The sequence below is a fragment of the Aotus nancymaae genome, unplaced genomic scaffold (genome assembly GCF_030222135.1).
Source record: "Aotus nancymaae isolate 86718 unplaced genomic scaffold, 86718_ANA_hifiasm-v0.15.2.pri h1tg000108l, whole genome shotgun sequence".
NCBI lineage: Eukaryota > Metazoa > Chordata > Mammalia > Primates > Aotidae > Aotus > Aotus nancymaae.
In genome coordinates this window covers 4,452,647-4,465,570 of record NW_026988523.1, presented here as the reverse complement: position 1 = coordinate 4,465,570, position 12,924 = coordinate 4,452,647, and the positions used below count along the sequence as shown (strand labels likewise).

The 12,924-nt window shown below is 36.9% G+C and overlaps 1 protein-coding gene across 12 annotated transcripts in view; it reads right to left on the bottom strand.

Moving 5' to 3' along the window:
- The window catches only part of PRRC2C (proline rich coiled-coil 2C), a 108,750-nt gene that overhangs the window by 77,317 nt on the left and 18,509 nt on the right, over positions 1 to 12,924 (bottom strand). For 9 of the 12 annotated variants that reach the window (XM_021668113.2, XM_021668121.2, XM_021668117.2 and 6 more), the window contains exons 2-3: positions 2,729 to 2,896; positions 1,447 to 1,624 (exon numbers count right to left, since the gene is read on the bottom strand). In XM_021668113.2, coding sequence (XP_021523788.2) covers positions 1,447 to 1,624; positions 2,729 to 2,840 — 290 coding nt within the window. In that variant the 5' untranslated portion in view covers positions 2,841 to 2,896. The remainder of the gene's footprint in view (positions 1 to 1,446; positions 1,625 to 2,728; positions 2,897 to 12,924) is intronic. The other 3 variants (XM_021668116.2, XM_021668119.2, XM_021668123.2) reach the window with 1 other exon arrangement.

The following is a 12,924-nucleotide window of genomic DNA, read 5'->3' as shown; positions in this document are numbered from 1 at the left end:
TTGAGGTGAGGAGATCAAGACCAGCCTGGCCAACATGGCAAAACCCAGTCTCTACCAAGAGGAAAAAAAAAAAAAAAAAAAAAGGCCAGGTGCGGTGGCTCACGTCTGTAATCCCAGCACTTCGGGAGGCTTAGGCAGGTGGATCAACAAGGTCAGGATTTCAAGACCATCCCGGCTACACGTGAAACCCCGTCTCTACCAAAAAATACAAAAAATTAGCTGGGCATGGTGGTGCGTGCCTGTAATCCCAGCTACTCAGGAGGCTGAGGCAGGAGAATTGCCTGAACCCAGGAGGCGGAGGTTGCAGTCAGCGGAGATCGCGCCATTGCACTCCAGCCTGGGTAACAACAGCGAAACTCCGTCTCAAAAAAAAAAAAGAAGAAGACAAAAACAAAACGCAGACACTTTTAATTAAGCATAGTTACCAAATATCTGTTTTGAAGAAGAGAACACTTATAACTAAAAATAGCAGTATAAACATACATACAGTCTGGACTGGCGAAATTAGCTGAAGGCTAAAGAAAGCTAAGCAAACTCTCCACTTGGCAGTCAATGGGTTCACCACTGTACCTATTACTGTTATTCAAAGAGGTAACAGCAATCTGCCTAGCGCATTCACATGAGTAAAAGGTATTTTGAAAGGGTGTACAGTTTTATTCAATCGTTGTAATGAGGTAATGCTTAAAAATAAAAAAGTAGTTAAGAGGCTCACTAAATGCAATATATTTCTGGTACACTCATACCTATAAATGACTCATTACTATAAAATAATTTTACTACAACTAACAAGCATAAGCATTTGATAAGTTTCTACACAAGTAGTCAAATTTACTATATAAAGCTCCCCAGGCAGGAGTACAGAATTTTGATAACAAATAGGCAAGCAAATATAGAATGGCTTGTCTTTATTTTTTAAAATTACCACTATTTAGGCTTGGTCATTCAATTAGCTAAAAGCCTGGTAAAATATTTTGACACACAGAAATCTAAATAGTTGTTGAAAGAACGATGACTAAGATGGACACTATTAATAATCCTAGCTTTCTTGCTAGAATATAAACAAATTATTACTTGAGCACCTATGTAACATCAGGCAGTTTCAATGCTAGAGATACACAGTAAAGTGGCAGACAGACATCCTTAGCATTATGGAATTTAGGTATCAGAGTCAACTCTTAATCATATTGGAAAGGGAATACCTGAGGTAGTGGTGGTAAGAGAGGAGGGAACCTAATAAAGGCTATGACATAAACAAGGTTATGATTAGCAATTTTGTCATCTGTTCTACCTTGACAAATAGAATTACTTTCAATAGGGAAAATTAACCAAAAGTTACTATATAGCCAAAAGACTTTACAGAGTATAAAATATGTAATATAGACAGCATAACACTTCGCAAATAGCAGGTACTCAAACCGAAGTTCCCTACAACAGTCTTTGACTCACTTTTCTTCTTCATGTTGCTCTTGTTTTGATGCCCACCCTGTGCCATCTTTAGGTACAATGTTCACATTGGGATCATTGCCTTTGTTTTCTGCTTTAAGACTCGGGAGGTTAGCAGGTGGAGGCATACGCCGTGAAATACCAACTTTTCCAAGACTCTGTAATCCATGTCGAGCTGCAACTAAAGATCAATAACATCAACTTTCTTAGAACATCTATTTTATTACCCATTTTATTCCTCAAACAATATAGAAAAAAAATAAGAATTAATGGAATCCCTGAATGATTTTCAATCCTGTATTTTAAGAATTTTTAAACTAAGCTACATACCTACAAAACAATTCAATGCAGAAATCAAGCAATTTAACAGCATTTAACAGATTTCTTAAAAAATTCTAACAATGCAATTCGACACACTACAGAAAACACTGATAGTGCTGATATATTTTCAGAGAATCTACTTCAAATTCAAAACTTAGAAAGTTAGAGAATAAATATATTGACTTTATGTTCATAAAGAGTACTGTTAATATGCCATACACGGTTTTCAGTTTTCACTAGGTCACAGTATCTAAGTAAACACACACACACACACACACACACACACATACACACACACACACACACACAAAACAGGACTTTCTCTAGTCTATTAACTAAAAAGACACTAAATTTCTCACTAATATATAAGCTGTATGCTTATCAATCTCATTGACTGAGTTTCCCCTTTAGAGCCATACAGTTTCTACTTTTTTCCTGCTGACAACAGAGAAAAACAAAAATATTGACTGACTGACTGATTGATTGATTGACTGACTGAGTCTTGCTCTGTTGCCCAAGCTGGAGTACAGTGGCATGATCTGGGCTCACTGCAACCTCCACCTCCTGCGTTCAAGCAATTCTCCTGCCTCAGCCTCCTGAGTAGCCGGGATAACAGGTGCGTGCCACCACACCTGACTAATTTTTGTATTTTTAGTAGTATTTTTAGTATTTTGTATTTTAGTTTGTCAGGCTGATCCCGAACTCCTGACTTCGCGATCCGCCTGCCTCAGCCACCGCACCCAGCCAACAAAAATATTTTTAAAGGGCTCTATAAAAGTATAAATTTTCAATTATAAGATGTTTAACACATATCCTCTGAAAAATGTGTGCATGCATAAAAAGGCAAATGTAAATATGGTTGTATTAACTTGGGTACACCCTAGCTTCCCATAGCAGCAGGTGGATCACTTATAGTCACAAAACAAACGATGAAAAACATTAAGTGTCACTTGATTTTACTCACCTGTGGTTTTCTGTGTTTCTAACGATTTCCCCTTGTAAGTATTAAATAAACTGAGTGTTGCATACTTTTTCCCATCCTTTGCTTTTGTGCTCTGGCCTGACTTCTCCGACATTTCGGTGGAAACTCATCGAGTCCAAAACCTCCTGCCACACCCCTTAAAACCCCAGTCTGTAAGATGCATATAAGAAAGAAAAATAAGGATTAAAAAACTCAGTAAATTCAAATGTTCACAGGAATTCTGAAAAATAAAACTTCCCATATCAATGATAATTTCATAGAACTTTTTAATACTGTCTAATTCCAATAACCAATACACAACAAAATTGATCATAAGCTCATGCACTTGTGAACTATATCAGTTACATGTAGTTTATAACTGCTTAACTCTGTCATAGAGAATAAGGGTTCTAATTCCATGCTGATGTGAATAGTTCAAATACGGTAAATCTACTGAGACTGTCAATTTTAAAAAGATATATTATCCAATTTAATATGCTTGAAATGGCTGACATCAACCTATGCACATGAAATCCAAATGACAGGAGGACCTCTTCATTCCCTTACAAATTATATACCTGTATCATTAGGCAATATGTGCCCAACAAAGCTCTATTAATTTAACAACATAGAACAGAAATAACATTCTATATCCTCTTCATTTTGTGAAAGGTAAAACATCTCCTCATAAACACAAGGTACATAAAAATAACCTATTTCATGGCTATGGACTAAATATTCAAAAAATAGTATGCATTTTTCAAAGTACATATATGAAGTCCCCTTACATATGAGAAGTTGTTAGAAATAAGTAACATTTTCATAAGCATTCAAATACAAAGAGAATTCTCACCTTTAGAACTAACATACCCTAATCTTGGTGATGCACTGCAACCTAAAGTTAGTCTACTAATAAATAGGAGAAAAAGACAAATTAAGTCTCATACTATTTCTCTTCGATTTAAAGAAGTTGTGTACACATATCAACATAAGGACTGTTTTTGTTTTTGAGGGGTTAGTGTACCAGTAGGGTAGAAGATGGCTAATTCTACCATAGAAACCATCAGTAGCTAAAAACATTAAGAACTGAAACACAGGAGCTAAAGATAGTATAAAATAGGTATACCACGCAAAAAGCATCAAAGTAAAGCCTATACCCACTTTACTTTTATAAATTTCATTTCATACATTAGTTTTATATTTGTCAACTACAGAATCAGCAGAAATGTCATTTTATGTGCATATAAAATGCCACCCAATGTTTGTATAGTTTCATTAAATGTATCAAGCACTCTCACACCTATGATCTCATTTCAGTCTAATAACTTTACAGTGTAGCTACTATCTTGATTTTTACACATAATGATTAAATTAGATTAAATTTGAAACTAGGGTGTCTGGTTCAATCTACTACCCTGGGCTGCCTCCTCCCACGTAACACTGTAGATAACCATTTCGCTTCCCATGTATATATTTACAATAAACCACCTTTCCTTGAGACATCCAACAACCTGAAAAAAGACTGACCTGCAACCAAAAGGACTATACTAATACAATTTGCTACTACTATATGTAGAAGAAGGTATACAATTAATTATAGCCCAAGAGCGCTAATGATGATGGTGTGAAAAGAGAACGTACTATCAAAATCTATCCTATTGGCAAATTTACCAGTAACATATAAAAAGATACAGAAAGAATATTCATCTATAGTTACAAAAGAGGACAGTAAATATTCACTACCTGACAAAATTAAGATTCAAAGAGCTTTTTCATCAGGTAAAAAAAAAAAAAAAGACCTGATATATCAAGAAAAACAGTCAACTCGCTCAAGTCATTTAACAAACTAAGGATCCTCAAATCTTGGACTTTTCCGAACACTATTACTACTTAAGGAACACTCTTGGTGGAGACCCTTTCCATACATTAGAGAGAAAGCAACATCGTGAGAAAAGAACTCCTTAAACTTCCTAGAAGCAAATGTCCAAACCAACCTGTATCTAACATCCAGCCTTTCCTTCCTACACTTATTGCTACTGCAGTTCTCAGAATCATGTTTCTAGCCAGGCGTGATGGCTCAAGCCTATAATCCCAGTACTTTGGGAGGCCGAGGCAGACAGATCCCCTAGGTCAGGAGTTCAAGACCAGCCTGGCCAACATGGTGAAACCCCGTCTCTACTAAAAATACAAAAATTAGCCAGGCACAGTGGCAGGTGCCTGTAATCCTAGTTACTGGGGAGGCTGAGGCAGGAGAATCACTTGAATCCAGGAGGTGGAGGTTGCAGTCAGCCGAGATCATGTGTGGTAGTTTCAGTGAGCTGAGATCATGCCACTGCACTCCAGCCTGAGTGACAGACTGAGATTCCATCTCAAAAAAAAAAAAAAGAAAGAAACTATGTTTCTGAGACGTGGTTCTACAGAAACTGTGTTTCTCTAGAAACATGATAAAAATGAAAATTCTCAGGTCCCAACTCAGACCTACTGAATCAAACTCTGAGGAGGGGGCCCCGTACTCTTTATAGAAAGTCCTCCAGATTGATCCTAAGACTTACAAAACTGTTAAGACCTGCTGACTTCTTATAAGCAGATATATTCTAAGCAGTGATTCTCAACTCTTGTTGTATACAAATCTAGGGGAAGGGGGTAAACTGGGTATCAACTTAAAAAAAAAATTCTTCAGGTGATTCTAATTAAAAGTAGTTTGAGATTCATTGCAATACAGAAAGTTTATCTTTCTTCTCATTCCAGTTAAGGTCAATCTTTCCTCTAGTGCTCTTCATTCTATCCCCACTTTCCTTCTTATCTAAACTCTTGTCTAGGAAATCTCATTAGCTCCTTTGGCTTTAACTACTGATTACCTTCAGCTCAGTACACCTGAAGAATGTATCCCCACGCTGCCTATTTACATTTCTTTGTTTCGAATGAAGCTTTGCCTTTAACTAGAACAGAGGTATCAACTTTATAGCAAAACTTTAAGAAGCAAGCCTACTAAACATTCTGTTCAGTGTAAAGAGAAAAATGATGGTTAAAAAATTAAATTGATGGTTGGTGGAGAAAATAATCAACACTTGAGAAAATGTAAATATGTTGTAAGAACTCAACAAATTGAAGAAACCCAAAGAGTAAAGCTATGAAAAGACAATTCACTAGGGAAATACGAGTAAGCAGCTGAGCACGGTGGCTCACGCCTGTAATCCCAGCACTTTGGGAGTCTGAGGTGGGTGGATCACGAGGTCAGGAAACGGAGACCATCCTAGCCAACATGGTGAAACCCTGTCTCTACTAAATATACAAAAATTAGCCAGGTGTGGTGGTGTGTGCCTGTAGTCCCAGCTACTCAGGAGGCTGAGGCTTGAACCCAGGAGGTAGAGGATGCAGTGAGTTGAGATTGCACCACTGCACTCCAGCCCCAGCGACACAGCAAGACTCTTCAAAATAAGAGAAAGAAATACTAGTAAGCAAGTGTATTAAAATGTCCAATGTTAAACTAAACAAAAATCAAAATAAGATATCATGTTCAGCTTCTCCATATTCTTATAAAGGAAAACAATGTAATAATACACAATTTACCCACAGGGTTACAGAATACCTGATTTATCTCTAGCCATCACAGAACACTCAAGCTTGAAAGAATCATCAAATGAACCTTAATTTCCCTACTTAAAATCAAGACAATAACAATCCTTCTCAATAATACATCAAACCAATTATATACCATGACCAAGTTTGATTTATCCCTAGAATCCAAGATTGGTTTAACATATACAAATCAATGTGATATACCACAATTTAATAGAATGAAAAGTAATAACCAAATGATCATCTCAATAAATGCAGAAAACCATGTGACAAAGTTTAACATCCTTTCACAAAAACTGTTGAATCTAATAAATGAATTCAGTAAAGCAACAGGATACAAAATCAACATACAAAAATCAGTTGCATTTCTTTTCACCAATAACAACCTAGCTGAAAAGGAAATCAAGAAAACTATCCCATTTACCAAAGCATCAAAAAGAATAAAGTACTGAGGAGTAAATCTAACCAAGGGAGCAAAATACCTATACACTGAAAACTAAAATATTCATACAAGAAACTGAAGACACAAATAAATGAAAAGACAGCTCACATTCACAGACTGGAAGAATATTGTTAACCAGTCAGCAAAGAAAGACCTGAGAGGATCAGAGGGGAACAGTACCTAAAGTTCATAAAGGGCTGGGAATAGTACCTGTTTGACAGGCAAAACTAAAAAGATAACATGACATGCATTAGGTAGAATCTTTTTTTTTTTTTTTTTTTGGAGTCCCATTCTGTTGCCCGGGCTTAAGTACAGTGGTGATCTCAGTTCACTACAACCTCTGCCTCCTGAGTTCAAGTGATCCTCCCGCTTCTGCCTCCCAAGTATGTGGAACCACAGCCATCCGCCACCACGCCCAGCTAATTTTTGTATTTTTAGTAAAGACGGAGTTTCACCATGTTGGTCAGGCTGCTCTTAAACTCCTGACTTCAGGTGATCCACCCACCTTGGCCTCCCAAAGTGCTGGGATTACAGACATGAGCCACTGCACCCAGCCTAGGTAATAAGCAAAAACCCTTGCCTCCAGCAGTGGGTGAAAATGACCCTAATGTAAATACTGCTCTTATCTTGTCTAACAACTCTTTTCTTCTTGTGATGTTAAATAAATGAGATGGGGTCTCACAATGTTGCCCAAACTGGTCTCACATGATTCCCTCAGTCTTCCCAGTAGGTGGGATTACAGGCATGTCCACCATGCCTGGCTTGTCTAACAAATCTTAAAACTACACCTGAAAAGCTCAAACGGCTTCCCAGTAACTCAACTGAATCCCAGAATCAAGGAGGGGGAAGAAAAAAAAAAAAAAGAACACGTGAAACCAATCCAGTCTTGACCACTGTGACCACTGATGTTAGAATTAGTGAACAAGAATGTTGAAAGTTATTTTTCTCGTGCTTGTCTAAAAAAAAAAACCTTGTCTAAAAAACAACTATTTTATAATTGTATTCTACACATACAACAAGCTAGAGATAGAATACAAACAGATAAGACATCAAAACATCAAAATATATATAGAAAAATATACATCAATTGGTATTACCAGCATTTTAGACATTGCCAAAGAAAAGAATACTACAGGCTGCAACCCTTTATGAAAAAGAAAACTCCCTTTCCAAATTAAAAAAAAAAAACACACACACACACACACACACACACACAGACACACAAAGGAAAAAATAGTCAATTTGCAGCCATCATTAGAAACTATTCAATGTGACAGATAGTGAAAAAAGCTTAAAAAAAAAAAGAACAGAGTATAAGTGAACCTTAAGACAACTTCAAACAGCCTAATCTATGTGTGTAATTAGTGTTACACATAGAGGGGCTTGATGAAACTGAAAAAATAATGGCCAAAATGGCACCAATTTGATGAAAACTGCAAACCCAGATCCAAAAGACTCAATGAAGCCCAAGTCTAAGAAACACCAAAGCCCATCATAATCAAAGTATTCAAAACCAATGATAAAGAGAAAAATCTTAAAAGTAACAAGAGAAAATAGTTACTTTACACATAGAGAAACAGAGTTAACAGCAGAATCATCATGGGAAATGCTGTAAGCAGTAGAGCTACAAAATTATAGTACTGAAAGAAAAAATAAAAACAGAATTCTACAAGCAGCAAAAGTATCTTTCAAAAATAAAGACAAAATTGTCTGGGCACGGTGGCTCACGCCTGTAATCCCAGCACTTTGGGAGGCCAAGGTGGTAGCTCACTTGAGGTCAGGTGTTTGAGACTAGCCTGGTCAACATGGTGAAACCCTGGCTCTACTAAAATAAATAAGTTTTAAAAAATACAGAAACTAGCCAGGCGTGGTGGCAAATGCCTATAATCCCAGCTACTTGGGAGGTTGAGGCAGGAGAATGGCTTGAACCCAGGAGGTGGAGGCTGCAGTGAGCCAATACTGTGCCACTGCACTCCATCCTGGGCAACAAAGTGAGACTCTGTCTCAAAACAAATAAATAAACAAATGAAAATAAAACTTTGATTAGACATGTAAGTTGAAAGAATTTATCACTAGCAGATCTGCAATACAAGAAATGTTCAAAGAAGTCTCTCAAACAGAAGAAAAATGGCACCAGATTGATTTCTGGATCTACACAAAAGAATGAACAGTTAGAAATGGAACTAAGTGTGTAATATGTAAGATTTTAAAAAAATATTTAAATCTTTTTATCTTGGAAAAACAAGCTTGGTTTAACAATAAAACAAATTCAATGTAATTCATCATATTAACAACAAATGGAAATCCTACGATTATCTCAATATGATTGTGCATCGGTTAACAAAGAGGATACATGCTGAGAGGTGATTTCACCACTGTGTGAACATCATAGTGTGTACCTACAAATGTAAATAGCATAGCCTACCGAACACCTAGGCTATATGGTATAGCCTACTGCTCCTAGGCTTCAAACCTGCAAAGCATGTTACTGCACTGAACACCATAGGCAACTGTAACAAAAGGTGAAGTATTTGTGTATCTGAACATGTATACACATAGCAAGCGTACAGTAAAAATATGGTATCATAATCTTATGAGGCCACTGTCAGGTATGTGGCCCACTGTTGACTGAAACATTGTTATGCAGTACATGATGTGGATGCAGAAAATGCATCTGACAAAAACCAACCCATTCCTGACTTAAAAAACAAAAAACCCTCAACAAACAGGAATAGAAGGGAACAGTTAAAAGTCTGAATACGCTTGCCCTTCTGTTCCCTTCAATGAAGAGAAATGAGGCAACAATATCTACTATCTATTAACACTTCTGTTCAGCACTATACTAAAAGTTCCAACCAGCAAAAAAAGAAACAAACAAAAAAATCAGATTGGAAGGGATGAAGTAAAATAGTCTATAATAGTTAGCATTATATGATCACATGTGTAGAAAAACTGATGATATCTTAAAAAATCTATTAGATGAGAGTTTAGCAAGAGCATGTAAGATAAATACATAAAATTCAACTGTATTTCTATACAGCACTAAACAATCGGAAACAAATTATATATAGTGCCATCTGTAATAGCAAGAAAAAATGAAATACTTAGGGATGTATCTCACAAAAGATATGCAAGTCCACACATTGAACACTACAAAACATTATTTTGAACATATACTGTTCAAAAAAAGCTAGATAAACATGGCATAGGAACACATGCCATGTTCATGGATCACAAGACCGATATTATGATGTCGACTGTTTTCAAATTTATCTACAGATTCAAAGCAATACCAAACAAAATCTCAGAAGAAATTTATTTGAGGACAAAAGTCATCAAGCTGATTCTAAAATTTATAAAGAAATGGCCTGGCTCTAGAATAGCATCACCACCTCTGCCCCCACAACCACCATGGCCAGCTTTGAAAAAAATAAAATTGGAAGGTGAATACCACTTGCTTTCAGACTTAAGGCACAGCAACGAAGACAGTGTGGTACTGATGTAAAAATAAGACAAATAGATCAATGGAGTAGAACAGAGTCTAGAAAAAGCATTTGATTTTTGACAAATGCAAAGGAATTCAGTAAAGGACAGTCTTCCCAAAAATGACACCGGACCAATTAGGTGTACATAATATTAAAAACTTGAGTCTGAATCATACCTCATACCATATATGAAACTCAACTCAAAATGGACCACAGACAAAATGTAAAACCTAAAACTTTAAAACTTCCAGAGAAAACACAGGAGAAAATCTTTGTGACACTGGGTTAGATAAGGACTTCTTAGATATAACACCAAAGCACAATCTATAAAAAATGAAATTTATAAACTGGACTGCTTTTTGAAAGATACTGTTGAGAACTAAAGGACAAGCTACAGTCTGGAAAAAAGAAATTGTCAAAACATACATCTGAAAAAGAACTTTTATCAAGAACAAAACTCTCAAAATGACCAACCCAGTTTTTAAAAACAGGCAGAAGATTTGAAGTGACACTTCACCAGAAATATACAAATGGCACGTAAGCATATGAAGATACTCAGTGATATGGTTTGGCTGTGTCCCCACGCAAATCTCATTTTGAATTTTAGCTCCCACAATTTCCACATGTCATAGAAGGGACCTGGTGAAAGGTAACTGAATCATGGGGGCAGGTCTTTCTCATGCTGTTCTTGTGATAGTGAATAATTCTCAAGAGATGGGTTTTATAAATGGAAGTTTCCCTGTAAAAGTTCTCTCTCTTTGCCTGCTGCCATGTAAGATGTGGCTTTGCTCCTCCTTGCCTTCCACCATGATTGTGAGGCACCCCCAACCATGTAAACCTCTTTACTTTATAAATTACCCAGTCTTGGGTATGCTCTTATTAGCAGTGTGAGAACAGATTAACACACTCAGCATCATCTGTATTTGGGAAATGCAAATTTAAACCAAAATAAAATACCTCCACATATCCAATACAATGGCTAAAATTATAGAATGATTATACCAGGTTTTGGCAAGAATATGGAAGAACTGGAAATGAAAACAGTACAATCACTTTGAAAAACAATTTGAAAAAACACTTTGAAAAACAATTTGGCAGCTTTTTTTTTTTTTTTTTTTTTAAAGACAGGGTTTCACCATGTTGGTCAGGCTGGTCTTGAACTCCTGACCTCAGGTGATCTGCCCGCCTTGGCCTCCAAAGTGCTTGGATTACAGGCGTGAGCCACCACGCCCGGCCTCACAATTTGGCAGTTTCTTTTAAAAATTAAATATCTGGCTGGGTGCGGTGGCTCACACCTGTAATCCCAGCACTTTGGGAGGCCAAGGCAAGAGGATCACCTGAGGTCAGGAGTTCAAGACTGTCTCTACTAGAAATACAAAAAAATTAGCTGGATGGTGGCAGGTACCTGTAATCCCAGCTACTAGAGAGGCTAAGGCAGGAGAATCACTTGAACCCCGTAGGCAGAGTTTACAGTGAGCCGAGATCACACCACTGGACTCCAGTCTGGGTGACAGAGTGAGACTCCATCTCAAAAAAAAAGGGTAAATTGTATGATATCCCTATTCTACTCATAGCGTCATAGTGTTTATCCAAGAGAAATGAAAACATATGTCCTTATGAAGACCTGTATTGGTGCTATAATTCATAGTTGTTTTATTTCTAATAGCCCCAAACTGGAAAGGGCCGAAGTGTCCATCAAATGACTCGATAACCGAATTGTGGTATATTCATACAATGGACTACTCAAGCAACAAAAAACCAACAAACTACTGATACAGGTAAACAACATGGATAAATCTCAAAGTGACTATGCTGAATGAAAGAAGCTAAGACTCTTCTCCCATACATACTATATATAAAGTTCTACAAAATGCCAGTAGTATATAGGAAGCAAATCAGTGGTTAGGAAGCAAATGAGTGGTTGCCTAGGGACAAAAATGAGGACATCAGGTAAGTAGATCACAAATGGGCATAAGGACATTTTTGTTGATGATGTATTAGGATAAACTAAGACAGAAAACAGGATGACCAAAGGATAAGAGATGAGATGGAAATGGCATATTAAGAGATTTAGAGATTATAAATTTAGTAGGAATGGAATACAGATGGCAAGGGAAGGGGAGGTGGCAGGAAGGGAACCAGGCTGGCAAGACAGGAAACTAGAGAAATCAGTAGCTCTGATAAGGAATAACAGAGAACAACGTAATAATAGAGTTAACACTGAGGCAGGGAAGAAAATCTTAGAACATGGTAAGAAATCAACAAATAGTGTTTTGTTTCTGGAATTGATAAAAAAAAAAAACAGTTTAAGATTCTCTAGCTAAGAGGCTAACCACTAGACAAAAAAACCCAGAAAAGTAGAAAACAATTAGAAACTAAAATCAAGCCTCTCTAGAATAAAAGAACTCGAAACCCAAATTGCAAAACTCTAACTCAGGAAATACCTCATCTCAAAACATTAAGAACAGTGGTATATGCCTGTAATCCCAACTACTTGGAAGGCTGAAGTGGGAAAAATCACTTGCTGAAATCACCCTAATTTTAAAGCTTAAAATTAAGAAAGAGGATAAGTACAGTGGCTCATGCCTATAATACCAGGATTTTAGGAGGCCACAGCGGGTGGATCGTTTGAGCCCAGGAGTTCAAGACCAACCTGGGCAACATGGCAAAACCCTATCACTACATAAATGCAA